The sequence below is a fragment of the Branchiostoma floridae genome, chromosome 14 (genome assembly GCF_000003815.2).
Source record: "Branchiostoma floridae strain S238N-H82 chromosome 14, Bfl_VNyyK, whole genome shotgun sequence".
Taxonomy (NCBI): domain Eukaryota; kingdom Metazoa; phylum Chordata; class Leptocardii; order Amphioxiformes; family Branchiostomatidae; genus Branchiostoma; species Branchiostoma floridae.
This window is the reverse complement of record NC_049992.1, coordinates 13,387,238-13,407,204: the sequence shown is the minus strand read 5'-3', so window position 1 is coordinate 13,407,204 and position 19,967 is coordinate 13,387,238. Positions and strand designations below refer to the sequence as shown.

The following is a 19,967-nucleotide window of genomic DNA, read 5'->3' as shown; positions in this document are numbered from 1 at the left end:
TTAGTAGCAAATGAGCGGTCTCGTTACAAAGACTTCTTCATACGTCGAGGATATCAAAGCTACTGTCATTGGTGAAAACGTGATCACGTGGTATTGTCAAGATGGCGGACAACTGGGGCAGTTTCTGAGCAAAAATCGAGAGAAATCCCTAAAATCATCACCGGCGCAGTGGATATTCCGAAATCTGGTGGAGTCGAGGTAAGTGTCGGGACGTGTCTCTCTAATTGCGTGGTAGCCGTGCTGTTGTAGCGCTGCGGAGGGCTAGAATGTGAGCTGAAACATTGGTTAGGCGTGACGCGACGGTAGAACATGTCTCAGATTCCTGGGCCTTGCTTGCAGTGTGAGGCGTGTGGCCCCGACGACTCTCCCGTCCTCACACCCTGCCGCCGCTCCGTCCGGCCCTGTCGCGGCCAGAATTACCCCACTGTACACCCTGGCATATCTCAGATGCCTCTGTTAGCCGGCTAGGTCTGGTTTATTCACCCAGCCCGACAGTTGTCTCTCTTTATTTTTGTCCAAATTTGGGGAGGGGCCTCAAACATCGTTCGGCTGGTCTTTAGTGGAAGTGTAACTCTCTTACTTCCTTCTTATTGTCGTACAGCTGTTTTCTCATAAACCTGCGTTTTCCGAACCGTCTTTGGGAGAATACAAAGTAATAAATCGTTACAGACGTTACAGACATGAATTATGTGGATGACGTCAGTGTTTAACCAAGGTCAATGATTGTCTGGTTGTGGGAACAACAATATAACGGTCCCTCCAAATCCAAATAAGTGACCGACCCTGCCATGTATGGCACTTACTTCCGCCCTCACCACATAAAAGGGTATTCTGTCACTGGGTGGGGACTTGTGTTACACAGTAGTAAACATAACAAACCATCAATTGCTACTGTTACAGTGTAATAGATATATTCCTCCTCATTTGCTGTATCTCATTTTCTGTAGCTGGTATAACCACCAAATTGAAGCATAACACACCAGCTAGGATTATACAATTTTCTGTGTCTAGCCAGAATAAACCACATTGGGGTCTCGGGACACATGTCACCACCAATAACCCCTCCCTCTTTTTTTTATGAAAGTGTTTTTCCCCCATTGGCATTTTCCAATCACCTCAAAAGTTTGTTTGTTGTGTTAGGTCATTCAAAAGCAAATCAACACCATTTAATACTAGTTTAAGTACAGCCTGGACAGTTAGAATTGATTATCCCGAACCACAAGGCTTTATGTCATATTGAAGTTCTCGAAGGTCAGTGAAATACAAACAGCTTACAGAGCACAGTTGTTGAATGTGAGAAGTTTGAATTATGTGACCCCCTTTGACAATCATGTGATGAGAAGGGAGGTTTACCCTCAAACTTGGCTCGAAACGTCGTACACAACAAGCAAAGTCAAAATTATTCTGTGTAAACATTGCAACTGTCATAAGAAAAGCTTCATTTGTTACAAGAACAGCACTACTAGCAGTACCGATTAAGATGGATAAGTGCCCCTATAATATAATTAAGTCTCCTTCTGCATTTTGTTAATTTAGCCCTGACTGAAGTCTCCTTCTGCATTTTGTTAATTTAGCCCTGACTGAAAGAACTACAAAAAAAACAACTGGCATTGTAACAACTTACAATGAATTAGAATACTTTTTTTGGATATCATGTTGTCTGTATTCTATAGTCATAAATTTTGTACAAAATCAACACAAAGGTTATGGCCTGACCTTATCTTGGGCAAGGTTATGTGAGGCGATGCCCCTGCTAAATAAGGAAAGTACTAAATACATGTAACTGACAATAGCAAGGTCACTTGCAGGGGAATGTCAAGGAAAATGTTTGTTTTCAACAAGGAAATGGCATTTTGTATACAGAAATGTTTTTGTTATTTTCATGATCATATTTCTATGGAAAGTCAGTGCATTGCTTGATGGTTGGTATAATTTACTGTAAATCTATTGGATTGCTGGGCCTGAATTGCCTGTAGGATTGCTGTTTATCATAAGCCATGTGCATGTACAGTAATTTGTGATCTTTCAGTAACATTGATTTCAAGCAAATAGTAAGGCTGTAAACATGCCAACAATACATGTAGTAACATCTACATGTACTTGAGACCACAATAGACGCCACTTTGTATAGATTTTACAGTGGCAACACAGCTTCTGGGGCAGTCTATGGTCTTAATCAGTTAATGTTTTTTGTTAAATTGTTCTTCTCTTCACCCAGAACAATAGACTGTCCAGATGTCCTATTGTTGTGGTCCAATACGGGCTCTTCTGCCATTTAAAGTGTCCTTTGTGGAGACGTCTGTTGAGTGGGAACTATTGTGTGGGTAAAGTCTGTATTCAAATGTCTTAGAAACGGCCTGTGACAGCTTGGCCTATGAGGTCAATATATGTAACGGAATCTATTCAAGAGATTTAATCCTACCTCATATGTATATGTGCTTGCTCTTTGGTGATCTCAGGCTCCCCAAGCCAAAAGTGATATTGCAATGGTAAGAATATGCATATTTGAGTATTATGTATCATCTCTCATTTTCAATATATCTTACATTGTTTTTTTTTTATAATCATCAACTGTTGGTTTAAGGTAGCCTGGGTACCATACTCGGTAGTAACCGATGGCCCAATCTTTTCGCTTGCTAGTCTGGGTACAGCCCTCTGTAGTAACTGCTGACTGTGGGTAGTACGTTACTTCAGAGCATGGTACCCAGGCTAGGTTTAGTATGAAGGGAAAGATAAAATCAATTCAGTAAGAGAGAAAAATGGTATAAAAATGAAGACAAACTTCTTGTTGTTTTGATTAATCCAAAGTGGCAGAAAAATGATTTTGTAGTATAAGCTCTGGATTCTGGAAGTTTTTTTACACCAGTTTTATTGAAATCTATTTTTGCGTCTGGAAACAAGGTTGTAACAGTAACTGCAATTGCTGTATTTCATCATCTTGACAGTTTAAAAGACCCACAGGATATCCAGTTCCTTCCTAGCAGGACATGCAGCTGATGTTTTTCCTGGGCCACAATTGTCATTAATTGTCTATAACTGTCAGGGAGAATTAAGATATCCGGCCCCACTGTCAGGTCAGTAGGCCCACACCAAAAATCAGTCTGTCTAGTCCAGAGTGATTTATTTGCCCTGACAAAGAGATAGTTTGTTTTAGGTTAACCTAATTGTACAGTGCTAATCTGGATAAATTGCTTAATTTCATGCCCAATCAGTTTGATTTGTCCCTTGACCATTATTAACTGTTTGCAACTAGGTGACAAAGTCAATAGATTTGTCCCACAAGTAGGGAGTGTTTGGATATCAGCTACCATTTTGCTACTGTTTAACCTAAATCAGAACCATGTGCTAGTCTCTAGAAATTCTTTCTTTGATGATCATCAAATGTTGTCATTTTTGGATATTCAATTCATGTGAAATGTAAGGTTTTGGGTCAATTCGCCAACAGTTTGAAAGTCAAATATAAGTCTATACTTGGCATATTTGAATTGAATAGAAAAAAGTAAATAGAAATTGCAAATATTCATGAAGGTAAATGAGAAATCCATATTTTTTTGTTTTATGGTTATCAGTGTTTCCATTTCTCTTTTAATTATGACATTATGCAGATTGCAAGAATGAATATCATAAACATAATATGATATGGAATATAATTCCTTGATGAGAATTCTGGTAGGAGTTTCTGAATTCCTAGAGGAATTGATGGCACTCACCATATAAAGCCACAGTAGTGTACAAACAGATGGACATACCCCAGGCCAACACAACATAATTCAGCCATTTCAGGTCAGGCTGTACAGAATGCTGGTCAACCCTTTGATACTAGATTGTAGAGTTTTCTCATGGTCTCACCAAAGAAGCTAAAAGGAAATTGAAGACATTGTGCATGAGAAAGACACCATACAAAAAAAATCACAAGCTGTTTGTTTTTTTATTTCAATATCACTTGTAAGTTTTTGTTAAGCTATAAGAGTAATGTCTCTACACGTTTCATCTTATCCACACGCTGACAAATGTCTTGTTCACACTGGTTACAGGGAGACCATTTTGGCTTTTCGGGGCTTGCAAAGGGTTCAAAGAGAACTTACAGTCCACCATTTCATTGGCTGATTCTGACGTCATTTGTCGACAGAAAATTGCTCCTGTATAAGCCAGGTATTACATGTATCTGGGGAACAAAGATCCCTTTGTATTTTGTTCTACACTGCAAATCCTGTTATTTTTGTTTTGTATCAGTTACACCAGGCACAAAAGTACAATGCTCATGGTCATAGGCTTAAAACATGTTGTAACTGTAGAGTGTAATTATATATATTTACCTAAGAAAATATGAGTCCTTCCAAGGAAAGAGCCTTCTCTATAATCATTCTGGTCTCCTTTCCTCCAGACAGCTGAGTAAAATTGTATTTGTGTGACCCTTGCTTTTATGATTGGAAATTTATGCATAATGCAAACATATGATTTAAAAGACAACAAAAAACATTAAACATACAAAATACATTAGAAAATGTTTTCTTGATCGATGAAAGTTGGTCACAAATATTTGGTTGCTCAAAGGTTGCTTTCAGTGGCAACCATGTTAGTGGAAAGGGGGTTTAATACTGTATTACTAGTTTGATCCTTAGCCTGAAAATCAAATTGTTCACAGTGCTATCAGTAATGAGCTTGCCTTCTGTATCCTTCTGCTAGTTTGTAATCACATTACAACATGGGGAAGTATTATGTGATGGCAAATTGAATTTCCAGGCAAGTGTAATTGGGACAAATGACTACTGACTCATGCAGGGTCAGACAGTTTCCTGTCAATATACATGTACTTTGGGCAAGGCAAGGAATATCAATAACGAACAAGGCCATGGTTATGCATGCTGTGTAGATATAATGTACATCTGATTGCTGCCCAAATGACATTGTATTGAAACATATAGCAAGACATCTGCTATGCAGCCCATATTGAAACTTGTCTTGTTGACACATAATCATTATGATCCATCTGCAACTTTGAAAGTTATGATTCTAACCCAATACAAACAAGCATTGAAGCAACCCACAAACAAATGCAACCCAAATATATCCTTGGTGATAAAAATCACCCTCTATGCTGAAGATAATGGTAGTTCCCATATGTGCATTTGGATTTTAAAAACTCAGGCAGTACATGCTAAAAGATAATCATACTAGAAAGTCTAAAATTCAAAAGACTGACAGTTAGATTAGGTTGTAATGTCATTCTTAGTCTGATAACGGAGACGATAACCTAATAAGGATACAGCCAGACAGCATTGTGGCAACATTACTCTTCCATTTGCCGCCCCATGCACACATGAGTCAGACTCATTAGGCAGCAAAGTATTACATCATTTCATCATTAGAGTAAAGTAGTTTCTGGAAATTGACCCTCCTAAAATTACTGTTGATCTGTCATGTGATGACAACCATTTTGGAAAATATGTATTGTTCATGCACTGTAGTATTTTTTTATTCAACAACTGCAATATATTCTTTCCAGGCAACAAAATAGTGTTTTTTTCTTGAGGGGCAAATACGCATTTTGTGCAATAAAATTATTTTATTTGTTATCAAACTTATTTTTGATTATGCAAAAATTTTAAAGCAAACTTAATTTTTAACTGCAGTCATGGTCAAGGCTTACTCTCCGACAGGTGTTAAATATTAGCTGGGTCTTAAGAGACAAGAAAAACAAGCACCTTTCCAGGTGAATGAGCACAAGCCCAAACGGTAACTGTTAAGCAAATACCTGACTGCCAGTAGGTGTGTTTATGGGGGCTCCAGTTACATTCTACTCTTGGATAAGGTATAGCACCATCTATGCTGGCCTCTGAACTTTGGTATACCTTGATGATACCATATGTATGTCATAGACTTTTCTTGGACACAGTGTAGGTATATCTTTTAAAAAGGTTATACAATTTGAAAGCATTGTGCCCTTCTCAAGTTTGTCAAACTTTGGAGAATTATATAGGAAATGGCTTTTTGACAACTTCAACTATAAACAAGAATAAAACAATCTACGTATAGGAAGAGCAAGATACTTGTATATTTCTATGTCCACGCCCTATAGCAATGAATTCCTTAGTACAGTCAACTGATTAAAATCTTGTCATCTCAAGGCCATTGCTGAAATGTTTTGTCCCAGAAAAGGAATTCTCGCTGTTGTTCAGTGATGATAGGTTAGTAGCTTAATAGTACTAGGTTTCAGCTAGATTCAGACCAAGTCACCAACAGTGCTGTTTCTGTACCAAAGAAAGGCCAAACAGTCTGGCAAAAGAGCAGTGCAGTTGTGTGCAGGGATCAGGCTGTCAGCACAATAGGTTCATTATGCCAACCGCCCTCCAGCAGCTGGTCTCCTTGACTGTTCCACGACAAACACGGGAGAAAGTACGCCACAACAATGGCGACTGTTCAAGCGCCCTCCCCGCCCAGTTCTCGGGTGTTGTGTGGGAAGCGAGTAGACGCGTCACGTTCATTGTTTGAGTAGGCCCGGGTTAAGGGAGGGAAATAGTTTTGCAGTGAGGACAGAATGTTGATGACAAAATTACAGCTCACCCCACCCAGTAATACATACTTCACTCTGTTATGCATACAGTCTGCAAATATAGCCAACACTAGTTTTATGAAATGAATGGTACTGCGTAAATGCGCTTCATTACATGTTTTGTATATGTTTATTTGCTTGATTGTTTTCTAGGTTATTTCACCACATACTTTTTTGCTGTTTTCTGTATAAATTGGTAACAGTTTGATTTTGTACTTATTTGCTAGACTTAAACTGATTGGAGAAGAGTTAAACACCAGCACAGAGCTCAACGATGGCTGAGGAAGAAGGAAAGGGCGTTGAAGACGTTCAGAAGCCTATGGAACTTGAAGGAATAGACTTTGGACAGGCACATTTCCAGGCAGGATTTGGGCAGCCTGTAGACCCAGACCAAGTGGTGCCCATGATGGGGGATATGCCAGTGCCTGGGGAAATGAACGGTGGAACTGCTCTGGATTTCGGACAGGCACCAACTGTGGAACCGATAGACATACCCAAAAGACCAGAGGACCTACAGTTTGGGGACAGAGATGACGAGGTCCCACCCTCGGAGCCTGTGACAGGAACACCTGTATGTTTGATACCTGACTGCGAGGAGTGTCCCCTCGACATGACCCCTCGCCCGGCCGGAGCCGAGGGAACGCCCTCTCCTGGAGGCTCAGACCAGCCAACAGGGCTGGACCCCAACGCTAAACCTTTCGCACTTCTGGACCCAACAGCCAAACCGTTTGATCCAGTTATTAAACCGACGCTGGACCCAAACACGCCACCGTTCCAGCCAACAGCACCCATCTTTAACCCTGATGTGCCATCCTTTGACCCCACTGCAAAGCCATTTGACCCCAATGTCGCATCCTTTGACCCTTTAATACCCTTTCTGGACCCCAATGCTCCCATCTTTGACCCAACTGCAAAACCTTTTGACCCAAATGCTAAACCCTTTGACCCAACTGCCCAGCCCTTTGTGCCTGAAGAGCTTGTGCCTGAATTAAGTCCAGAAAAACAGGCACCTGAAGAGGTTGCCTTTGGTCAACTAGATTCACCAGGTGTCATTCAAGAGGAGAAAGAAAAGGGAGAAGGTAAGAAAAAGAAGAAAAAGAGAAAGAAGAGGAAGTCGGAAGGAGATGGAGGAATATCTTCTGATTCACCAAGTACCCCAGAGCATCCCAAACCACCACTGGGTGCTGAAGAGCCAGTCGTGCCTTCCGATGTTGCAGAGCTTGAAGGGGCAGAAGCCATGAAAGTAAATGGAGATGGAGTGGAGAAACATGAAATCGAAGTGACAGAGAAGGAAGATGTAAATGATGTCGTGAAAGAAATACTAGCACAATCAAAACGGCAAGAAGAAGTTGCTGCGCTCATGTCTCAGCCAAAAGTTGAAGATGTTGGTCCTGACGACATAGAGGCAGAAATTGTAGATACCCCTCCACAAGAGGCTGAGGAGGGGCAGCAGCAAGGTTTCTTATCAGAGCAGGCTACAATAGAGGCCCTGCTAGGAGCTCGGCAGGAGCCAGAGGATTTGATAGAAGATGTGTCACAGGAGATAACAGGTAGTGAAGAGGTGTCCACACCTGGAGAGGCAGACTTGGAGGACTCTGTGCAAGATGCAGAAATCACAGAGACCTCGGATTTTGAGTTTGTACCAGGTGATGAGATGGAGGAAGAAGAGGTACCAAAGAGTCCGAGGCAAGAGGATGGTAATGCGGAAGCAACAGCTGTCCCAGAAGTTCAAGGACAAAAGGAAGACCTCGGTGATGTAGCCCCAAGTGAAGAGCCAATGTTAATCATGGGAATGGAAGAAGAAAAAGAAAGCATGGAGGTAACTGAGGCAATGCCATCTGGTGAACAGCCTGTTGAAGAGATTGGTGTTGCAGGAGAAGATCAACAAATGCCACAAGCTGTGTACGACCCCTTCAACGAATTAGCAGAGCAAGACCCTCTGATTGAGGAAGGGTTACCTCCAGAACTGACCACTGGTTCTGAACAGGATCCTTTGGTAGAAACAGGTCCTCCTCCTTCTGGATTCCAAGATGCTGACTTCTTCTCGGATCTGGCAGTGAAGGAGCCAGACGCAGAGATGCCACAGGAGGTTCCTGCGAGCCAGGGGGATTCCTCAGAGGTAGGCCCCCCTCCCCAGGAGGGTCCCTGGGGAGAGCCAGCAGCAGCAGCACCAACAGCTACTGATGACATCTGGGGGTTTGATGTTCAGGGTGGTGCTGTAGATGACAAGGTGGAGACGGAGTCGCCCCAAACGCCTGAGGCGTCAACGTGGGACAGGGACTTCCAACAGCACAGTATGCAGAGCTTTGCTTTCTCTGAGCAGGAGAGACAACCACAGGCCTGGGATGCAGTTTTCCCCAGTGACGACCCACCACTGGAACCATCTGTTGCCCCACACCAAGCTCCCATCCTGGAGGAAGGTGCTGATGTATCGGATGTGGCAGGAGAAGCCCAGCCATTTGATGCGGTGTTCCCTCCAGACGAGCCTGCTCCCGTCCCCATGGCAGACATCAGAGTGCCTACCATACCAGAGGAGAGTGAGAGCACTCCTGAAGTAACTCCCACAGAATCTGAACCAAGTCAGCCAGAACAAGAAGCAGATCTAGAGGAGGAGGTACCTGCCATAGCACCTGATTCACCTACATCAGACATCCCGGCAATCACGGTGTCTGAAGTACCCAAGGTGGAGCCAGATGATGAGTTCCTAGTTAGTGTGGAAACTGCCAGCACAGGAGACATAGAGACAGTCGCAATGGAAGCTGAGGTGCTCGAGGCGGCACCCAACGATATCACTGATGAACAAATTGTTGCACCCCCTGACGTCATTGCTGACCAGGTCCAGGTAGAAGAGGCGAGGCAGGCGGAACAGGTGGCCCAGATGGCAGCCATAGCTGCGCAGCAGAAGTGGATGGAAGATGTGGAGCAGGTTGTCACGGAGACGGGCAAGTTGGAACAGGAAGTGGAGCAGATTGCCACGGATACGGCCAAAGCTGCAGAAATTGTGGAAGAGGCGATGGAAAGCGTTGTGGATGAAGGAATGAGAATGGAGGCAGCCGAGGTAGCGACAGAGGTGTTGGATAGGGATGAAGAGAAAGCTGTTGGTGTGGAGGGTGTGCCCGAGGTTCCTCCTGTTGTGGGAGCTGAAGAGAGAGCTGGTGGCTTGGAGGATGCAGTTGTGGCTCCTCCTGTCCAAGTTGATGTGGGAGCTGAGGAGAAAGTGCCTGAGCCAGAAGCTATGCAAGTGGAAGGTACTTGACGTGTGGCTTCTGTGTGCAGTGTATGCTTGAACTTGAGACTACTTTGCTCATGTAGCTGCCGTGCTGCTTTTTGTTTGTCCTAGCTGCATGAGCAAGCCTGTACCCCCTGCCAAGCACTGCTCTCTGAGTCAATATGCTGCAACCTACTAACCTCACATCATTAACAATGCTTGTATGTCCACAGTACGTGCCATATCTGTTATAATGTATTGTAACTCCCCCTTCCCGAGCTAGCAGCTGTCTTTGCAGTCATGCTCACAGAATGCATTGTCATCCCAATCTTACTACAAGGATATGTAGTATTACAGTATACTATATTAGTATTTGGTAGATTTCTTAGAGATCACATACAACCCAATACATACAAAAGCAACTTTTTTTTATAAAATCATTCATGGCTTTGTTCTCATATCAAACTCCATGACATATCTTTTTCCTTGAAGAAATGTTTACTACACAGTATTCTACTCTACTAAAATTTTTGAATTGCATTTAAATTAAAGTACATGTAATAAAAATGTTATGTATGTAGTAAGTTATATGTATGTAGTAGAAGGTAGTGTAGATTAGTGCCATTAGCCTACTGCAGCTTTGTAGTGATAGATTGCTTATTATGCTACATGTGGTTCCTTCTAACTTCACTGGCATGTTATTAACTTCTTTTGCTTGTATACATGTGCACCTTAATAACATACATTGTATTATTACATAGCATATAACAATATTGCGAAATCCCCCTACTAAAACCATTGCATGCTGAAGCGGGTATCTCACATAAGCTGCCATACATGTATGTCAACAGTGCTGCTGCATCCTAAATCTAATTTGTATTGCCCTTGACTTTATATTGGCTTATACAAAGCATACAAGTATGAATAGAAAGACAACAAAACACACAAGGCATAAAACCATACATTTTTTATCAATACAACTTGTTGAGCGCTAGGTCAAATTGCTCAGCTGTAGCTTCATTGATATACCCGCAAAAGGAAGACACTTTGCATTTCCCTTTTCTTTATGTCACACCACAAGGTTTTGGGGCTTACATAAAAACCTTATCATTCTTCCTTAAAATTTCATCCTTTGAGTGTGATATTTGCCAAAGATTTTAAGTCATATACATATTGTGTCCAATTGTATAAACTTTTTACTGATTATGTTTTTATTGATTCTGTTTACAGCTGCTGTGGTTGCAGAACCTGTTGATAAAGAAGAAGTAAGATAACATTTTACTTTGTTATTTCTCTTCACTGTCCCCTCTCTTTGTTTTAAGCACAACCAAAGACATTAATTCTATAAATGATATAATGCAGAAACACCATCTGTTTTGTTGAAAATACAGCATCTTTTTGCACTTAGACAAGATGAAAAATAACAAACTTTTAGCAAGGAGCTTTTATCAAGCACCTTGCTTTTAGGTACTATAGGGCTTCATACTATTACTAGTGCCTATATCTAAACTGCTGTATCTGATGTTATATGTACGTTTGGGTATCTACATGTACATGTAGTTTAACCCTTTTGGACACTACTCCATTAAAGATTGGCTGACCTAAATTTTGGCGCAAATTTGCACAGATTTTCTGCTTCATTGCTACAGGAAGTTAAATGGCTTGTTACAATTACAGGTGCCATTGAGCAAAGAGGTCAATTTTCTGCCTTTTGCACATGTCCGTGTTAAGCCAGGATTATATACAAATAAATTTACATTTATACAAAGAGGGACTTCCTCTCTCAACATGATATAGTGCTTGTCTGATTTTGTTGACTATTACATATAGGAGGGAAAACCAGTTAAACATACCACCAAATAATGTTGCATGTATGTGTACTTTTACAGGTGAAAGAGGAAGCACCAAAGACTGAAGCTGTGTAAGTATTATTTATGATATTCTGAATTTTGATATGCAGTAGATACACAGTAAAGGGCTGTATAGTAAAAAGTTATATATTCTATCTTATCAGTGAAATCAAGAATTTTAGAAAGTATTTAGTCTTTGTTGATCATTTAAGGTTTGAAAGTATGAAGCACTAGTATGGTATGTAAATTTTAGATTGTTCATTTAGCCAGTATAAAAACAATTTACAAACCATACCCATGTGGCTTACCCTACTGTAAAATTTCGTGGTTTTGCAGTGCATGTATGCATGTAATTCCAGTGTCTGTGTGTTCAAATGTGTACTGAGGTTTCTTCAGTATTGTGACACTAGAGTGACTACCAGGCCACCAGGGCAAGCTATTTTGATAAGTAAACTCTCCTCTGTGTAAAAATAGAAAGCATATGAATCCCAAGCCTGGATTGCTGGAAACTGACAAGGACTAACCACCAATACCATCTTTGTTGACATTATGTAATAATCATAAACTTTTCATAAAATGCAGCCTTAGAAATAATTCTGTTAAAATGATTTGATGTTTTGGATACTTAAGATATTCAGCATTTAGGAAACTGAAAACTATGATAAGATCTACATTATCATATCAGAAGCATTCTCTCTGTACTGATAAAATTTTCTGGCCTGTTATCAGTTGTGTACTGGCTGCCCACATCCTGTATAATGTTCCTTCTCTAGTAAACAACATGCAGGCTTTATGACATCTAATCCAGCAGGTTTTACTATCTCTGTGCTACAGTCAGGATAAAGTGTAAACATTGTATATGAGTAATATGTCACGGTTTACAAATGTACAAAAGGCTATTGAGTATTGTTATTTAGTCACCCATATATTTCACTAAGGTATCATATAATAAGGATAACTACAGTATGCCTGTGTTCATGTATGTATGGAGTTAAGGTAAATTGTCAGTGACTGAATAACAAATAATGATAGCTGACCCTTCAAGTTCCATTGACATTTCATGCAAAATTGGGTGCATACAAAAGCTTACTGTACAAATCTGGTCTAATCCAGTTCTGGTTCCAGAATGTCTCTGTCCTCTCTGGGCCATTGGCCTATCCTATTATACTTATGGGGGTGTAACTTTGGGGTCTTACAATAGCACATCAAAATTTCAGGGCTCATTAATTTTATTATGTAACTGTAACTGTAAGCATTAGGCATGTACATCTACAATTCATGTCAACCAACCAAATGTATGCAGTTGAAAGGGATGCTGGTAGAGTGTATCGTACTCTAGACCCTTTCAATCTTCTTTTCATACTGACAATTGCCAAACTTGTTGTGTATTCTATGTTCAGACGAACCATCTCTCTGTATTTTTAAACTCTTCTCCACTCTTGCAGTGCTGAAGTAAAGCCTCCAGAGGAAGCTAAGGCAGAAGAGAAGGTGAAGAAAGCCAAGCCTGCAGCTGCGGCAGCTGCCAAAACCAAGACCGCTGACAAGGCTGCGCCGAAGACTAAACCTCCAGGGAAAACTGCTGCTGCAAAGCCTGCTGGGAAGGATATCACCAAGCGACCCACCCCGCCATCGTCTGTGTCAAAAGAAGCTCCTCCTGCTAAGAAGAAGTTAGGTGCTGTTGGGGCGACTAAGACTACAAAGGCTGCAGAACCAACGAAAAAGCCATCATCTGTCTCAGAACCGAAAACTAAGAAGCTCACCAGGCCTGCAACAGCGCCATCTGCCAAGACCACAGGTACTGCAGCCACCAGGGCGGCAAAACCTGCCAGTGCTCCGGCAAAGACCACAAAGGCGCCACCTAGCGGGGCAGTACCCAAGACAAAAACAGACCGCAAGCCAGGTGCAGCCAGACCCAAACCTTTGACAAAGGCTGCAGCAACAGGGAGCAGTGCTGAGGAACAAGCGTCGGTGGATTCAGTTGAGGTAGCTGTGGACGCTGCTGCTGCTCTTGGCGACCAGGTAACCCCAAAACCTTCTGCTGCTGCAAAAAAGCCTGCAGAGAAGAAGGCTGGTATCCCGACGAGGACAGCTCGACCCAAACCTGCAGGTGCCGCTGCACCGAAGGCAGAGCCAAAAACAGCTGCCAAGAAGCCGGCTGGCACCCTGGGAACAAGAACAGCTGCTGCCAAAACTGGGGCAGCTGCAAGACCTTCATCAGCTACTGCAGCAAAGAAGGAACCAACGAAGAAGCCAGACACAGCAACAAGGCTTGCCTCTGCCAAAACAGCTGCTGCCGATAAGAAGCCTGCCCTGGGAGCCACAAGGAGGCCTGCCTCAGCAACTACATCTGCTGCAAAGAAAACAGGTGCAACACCTGCCACAAGAGTACCTGCAGCAAAGAAGGCTGATGCCACAGGTGCCGCAGGGAAGGCAACACCTAGAGCGCAGTCTGCAGCTGCAGCCAAGTCAGCTGCAGAGAAGAAGACACCAGCTACACCTGCAAGGGCAAAGTCTGCCCCTGTAGCAGGTGCTGCTAAGGCTGCCCCAAAGGCTGGGGCCAAGGCACCTGCCACACCTGGCCTGAAGGCAAGACCAAAGGCGCCGGCAACACCTGCAGCCAAGGACGCAGTCATGAAGAACAAGGCTAAGACTCCAAGTGGGAAGGGAGCCCCAACACCAGGCAGGACTCCAGGCAGGGGCATGCAGGTAATAATCACCTCATGTAAAGGGTAATAACAATCATTGAATTACAGCCCAAGTTTTCTGATTCTACTAAGTTTGCTGAGTTTCATTTAAATCTATAGACTGTCATCAAATTGGAAAAGTCTTTTAATTTACTATGGAAAAAAAGTACTGATTTTGATGCATTGTTTTTCCTTTGACAGCCTTTTGAGCAGTACATCAGTAGAGAAGCCGTGGCAGAGGGGTTGAAGAAAGGAGACTTTATCAAGGGTGCCTTGAGAATCAACGCCAGGAACTTTGAAGATGCCTATGTTCCTGCTCCGGTGAGTAGCATTAGATTTGCATATCACAACCATTAATTTGATTTTTAGGATGTTATTTCAAACTGCGATTATAATGTGCAAAAAGGCAACTCAGTCTAAACTACATATTTTTGTCTTTATACTCTACTTATCTGTTTTCACTTGTGTAGCTATGTTAGGTGTCATATTATTAGGTGTAAAATGTTATATCAAGACTTAATGGTTATAGCCCATGATCAGTTCCTGCTTGTTGTAAATAAAAAAGGCTTTCACACATATCATACATTTAGAAAGTTGTCTACAGTGTATATGTTTTGTTACCAGATGTCCAGATAGCATGGTGTAACTGTAAGATGTTATGTTTATTGTTCCCTGTTCACCCTACAGGATGGCATGTCAGACCTGTACATCCCGGGGCTGCATGCTCGTAACAGAGCCCTGAACGGGGACATTGTGGTGCTGAAGGTACTGCCCAGGTCTGAGTGGAGGGTAAGTGGATAGTAGAACAATTCATTGTGGTCTTGTTTGTATGTTTGTTTGTTTGAACCTTTTTTTATTCATGAGAGGCTCAAATCGGCCTGCAGGTCGCTTTTATGAGGTTATGAGGGGAAAAGGGCCAAATAAAATATAGCAGAGATACAAATTACATGGAGTCCTATAGTATAAGTTAATAAAATGATTCTTCGATCAGTGACTATTGAAAACACGTAAAGTTACTATTATAGTATTAACTCAATATAGTATTAACTCAATGATAGTGATAAACTGTTAGAGAGCCAAGAGATAGCAATAGATTGATTGTTATAAGAGACAAAACAGAAAAGATAAAACCCCTTTTATTCATGCTTTCCCTAATGTGAATCAGATATACTTGTACATGTAGCCTGACTATGTTGAAAGTCTATCTACTCTAATGACTCAGTGGGATCATTTGCCCACATGGCTGTCCTGTGACACATGATGCGTGGACCCTGAGGTCTCATATTTGGTGCTTCAGTCATTATGTGTGGTATGCCTGGATTGTCGAGCACTCCAAACCTGTATCAACTTGTCCCAGATCACAGTCAGCCCACACGGCTCTCCCTATCACTGTCTCTAACTGAGCTGCCACCTGCACACTCCCACAGGAGGAACTCATGTCAGGCACATGTGCAAAATAATGCAGAAGATTACACTCAAGAATTCATGGGGGAGGGGGGATACAAGTTGAAATTGTTTGTATGAACTCTTGCTAGTTTGGTTGTGGGAGGTGTGGGGGAGCTAAGAAAAGCATTCAGTTTGCAGTTTCATATGACAATCCAGCTTTTTAATGGCACAATTATGCTTGTTGTATAACTTATAAGGAGCACATGGCATTGCAAAAAGTTATTGTCTATTGTTATTGTTGTATGTCTTAATGGTTTACATAATAAGAGTGCACAAATGCTGAAGGAACAGAATAAGTGAATACATTTGTTCTGCCCTGAACAAGAGTATATACATAAAACACTATTGAAAGTTTCTGCACAAAACAACTGACGAAAATACATATCAACAGATATTTTTTTGTATAATATATCCTTTCCTGAATTACAGCATTCCGTACACTATTGTTACAGGTCTTACAACAGGAATATGAACTTTTTAAAAATCTTAAGACAGCTGCAACTTCCGATGGTACCAGTCCAATGACACAGCTGACAGAAGGCATGAAGCAGTTAGCACTACGCACACCTGAACCAGCAGGTGCCCAGGCAGCAGTAGACACCACTGCTGGACCGCAGTCTCCACTTACAGAAGGCAGTGGGGATGCTGCATCTTCCAGTGGAACTGCTGGGTCGCCCAAGGAGAGCGACTCCTCAAAATCATCGGAAAAAGAAGTCGGAGTGAAGAACGATAGAAAAAAGAAAGATCCTGCTGGAAAGGGGGCAAAAACACCAGCTAAGGGCGCGGCAGCAAAGGGTGCAGCAGCGAGGACACCCACCAGAACCCCAGATAAGGCCGGGAGATTGAAGCCTGGGGAACAAACAACACCTAAAGGTTAGCAATGAAAGCTTATGTACATACATTCGTAATGAACATACATTTGTATGTTTTCATATTAATGTGTCAATACCAGGGCTTTAGCCAGCTCGAATTTTTTTTCCGTCAGCCAATTACAATTGTCGCGAAAACCGCGAAAATTGATTAGAAGGACTGAACTGAGACCTTGAAAAACGGGTTTTAATGAGATTATCGTATGCGAAAGCGCGCCGACACACATTGTCAACAATCATAACAATAGCAAAACAAACAGTGTGTGGCTTTTACGGCCGTGGACGGCGTCCCCAAGCCGCCTGTAGCTTCCACCAAGGATTTTTGTCCGTCAAGGTTGACGGATTGGTTTTAAAATTTTTCCGTCAGACGCAGCAAATTTCCGTCAATTGACGGAAAAACGGACGCTGGCTAAACCCCTGGTCAATACTATCTCGTAAGCTACTTTTTTTCTTATTTTATTTTGAAACAAAGTCCTTGGGACTACAATCCTTTTTTGTAACTGAGATAATCCCCATAGGGATGTATGCAGTCCTGAAAGTTGTTGACATTGTCTTGTTACTGTTGGGATTCAGGTTTTCATTAACTGAAATTCTTTGCCTTTTTAGGAAGACAACCTCCTAAAGCGGGGTCTGCTAAGACACCAAAGGCAGCTGAGAAACCAGGTATCGACCCCACCACTGTTCCTGAACAATTCCTGCAGAAAACTGCCAAGGTGAGCGTACATGATACTAATTGAGTGACTGAGTGTATAAAATCATAGCAGGAGATGAGATGATAAAAAAGGATGTTTGCATTGTAGGTAGAACTTGAAAAATATAATACTTGACATGTAATTTTACTACATTTGAATATTATCAAAAAGTTAAAAATTTGATGGTCACTTAGCAGAGGTGTAGTCTAGGGCAAAGTTTTGGACTAGTACCAAGGTTGGCATTGTTAGCTTGGTCCCAGATTGTGGATGACAGAACAAGTGGGGGGTGTAGTGAATGTGTCAGTATAATTTATTTAGGGAACTAAGGCCTAGGGAAAAAATGTTGTGTTTCCTGTTTCCCGACCACATACAAAAGGTAGTTTACAGTTAGAACTCTTATTCAGCCTGCTTCCTGTTCAAGTAAAAAAAAAATACCTGTTTGTCCTATCTAATGAAAATTCAGTGTATCCAAGGATTTGAAACCACTATACACAAAATCAAAGTTTGACATTGTTAACTTGTATTGTATTGAAATAGGAAATACAACATTTTCCCCCTTGGCCTAAGTGATGATCAGTGTGTGGCTCCACTTATTTCTGGCCTCAGTCAGATTTATTCTTTTGAAACATACAATTTGGAAATACATGATTGTATTCCTTCTTCTTCTTCTTCTTGATACTGCTCTGAAACCTCTGTTGAGGTATCACTGAGGGGGAAATATAACTGTCATTTAGATTGATTAAATTTCTTTTTTTTTAATCAGTCTTGTATGTCGTCTAGGGATAGACTTTGTAACTCCTGCTGTCTGCATTTATATTTTAAGCTATTATTTTTCTATGCCTATTATGACTGTCTGTATAATCCAAACTTTGTGAATGTTAATGAAAGAATGGATCTTGTATATTTCACAATCCTTGGTTGTGTTGTTTTAACGATTAATTGTCCCTTCTATTCCCCTACAGGTAGTTTACATCTATGAGAAGAAACATTCCAGAGCCTGTACGGGCCACCTCAAGAAGCTGGATGACAAGGTGAGGACTCAAAGTTTTCTGGCTTCGATGTTTGAAAATGACAAAGCTATCAGTAAGTATAATGTAAGAATCCAGAAGCAAATGTAGTACAGTAGACTCCAGCTATTTGCACGACAGCTCCATGTAATCGCATATGTTGGGGAGAGTTCTGAAAACCCATATCATTTCCCAGTCACTCCATTATAGATTATGTGGCTTAAGTCAATCTGGTATAAATCTGATATTTGCATAAAATAGTGTCACAGTACATGTCATACTGACCTGTAAGTATATGATAAAAAGGAAAAATGAGCTGAGGGTATGTGTAATGGCATCAAATTGCTAAAATGATATACCATACATTGCTATTCAGATATAACAGAAGAACACCACATGATCCTGAAGTGTTTTTTGTTTGTGACAGGACAGGGAGAAGGTTCTGTTTTCCCCCATCGACCATCGCCTGCCCAGGCTAAAGGTCCCGCTGGAGGACTGTCCCGCAGGGTTCAAGGAACGACCAGAAGATCACGCCAAATTCCTCTTCATCGCCAGAATAACGGACTGGAAGGAGGACTCTGGGTTTGCTGAAGCGTAGGTGTCCCTTCTCTTTTCTTATAAAATGCAGAAGAGTGCTTTAAAACCTTTACCATTTTGCATGATACAGATCTTGGTTAATATCACTTAAGTCTACTAAGCCTCCTATTACTTCTGGATGATACTGGTTCAAGAAATCATGGACCTTTTTGTTATTTAACCTCATGAAATAATAGATTTTTGTATGCTATCTCCATCCCTGCAGATGCTGTATATACACGAGTTCATTGTGCATCACACTCAATATATAATGCCAATAGTTACATCTGACATACGCCCAATAAAACAGTTACTGAAGCAACTGGATATGACTTTTGAAACCGTCAGACATTTCAGACACCATCCAATGTCTTTCGTCAGTGACACAGTGTCACTGACGAAAGACACCAGATGGTGTTTGAAAAGTCTGACCGTTTCCAAAATCATATCCAGTTGCTTCAGTAACTGGTTTTTGGCATATCTTATTACCTGGATGTCTAACCTTCATCGACATACATGTACATCTGACATATATTATACAATGTATATCTCCAGCCGAATGGCACAATCAATGATGTAACATGTCACTGTATGTGTTTGATATAAAAGAGATTTGTGAATTGTTTTTCTGACCCTTGCCTTTATACTAATACACAGGAGGTTAGCAAAGAGCCTGGGAGAGGCTGGACAGATTGAGCCTGAGACAGAAGGCTTACTGGTGGAGAATGGGGTGGACTTTTCCGAGTTCAGCGAAGTGGTACGTTCTCTACTTCCTTTTGGTTACACGGTTTATGTACCTTACCTTCAATGGAAAGCTTAATATGTCAATTGTTAGTGTATTGATTCATAAACAGTTGTGTTTCTAATGTAATAAGTAACTGAGAAAAGCACCTGTGCTAGTTCATGAGTCATTGGAGAATGTACTATACTGTAATAAGAGCTTTTGATTCCTTTTGTTATAGGTTCTACAGTGCCTGCCACAAGATTTACCATGGTCCATTCCAGCTGTAAGTTATTACACTTACTTTTTTTCTATGTTTAATATATTTGGTATCAATTTTGTACTTTTAAGTGTGGAACTT

The 19,967-nt window shown here is 41.4% G+C and overlaps 1 protein-coding gene across 1 annotated transcript in view; it reads left to right on the top strand.

Annotated features, from left to right (window-relative positions):
* The first annotated feature begins 16 nt into the window (after window positions 1-16).
* The window catches only part of LOC118430668 (titin-like), a 28,137-nt gene continuing 8,186 nt past the window's right edge, over window positions 17-19,967 (top strand). Inside the window, exons 1-13 of the mRNA XM_035841654.1 lie at window positions 17-198; window positions 6,781-9,801; window positions 10,992-11,026; window positions 11,651-11,682; window positions 13,057-14,317; window positions 14,497-14,616; window positions 14,983-15,084; window positions 16,194-16,614; window positions 17,217-17,323; window positions 18,265-18,333; window positions 18,737-18,903; window positions 19,543-19,642; window positions 19,848-19,892. Coding sequence (XP_035697547.1) covers window positions 6,828-9,801; window positions 10,992-11,026; window positions 11,651-11,682; window positions 13,057-14,317; window positions 14,497-14,616; window positions 14,983-15,084; window positions 16,194-16,614; window positions 17,217-17,323; window positions 18,265-18,333; window positions 18,737-18,903; window positions 19,543-19,642; window positions 19,848-19,892 — 5,433 coding nt within the window. The 5' untranslated portion in view covers window positions 17-198; window positions 6,781-6,827. The remainder of the gene's footprint in view (window positions 199-6,780; window positions 9,802-10,991; window positions 11,027-11,650; window positions 11,683-13,056; window positions 14,318-14,496; window positions 14,617-14,982; window positions 15,085-16,193; window positions 16,615-17,216; window positions 17,324-18,264; window positions 18,334-18,736; window positions 18,904-19,542; window positions 19,643-19,847; window positions 19,893-19,967) is intronic.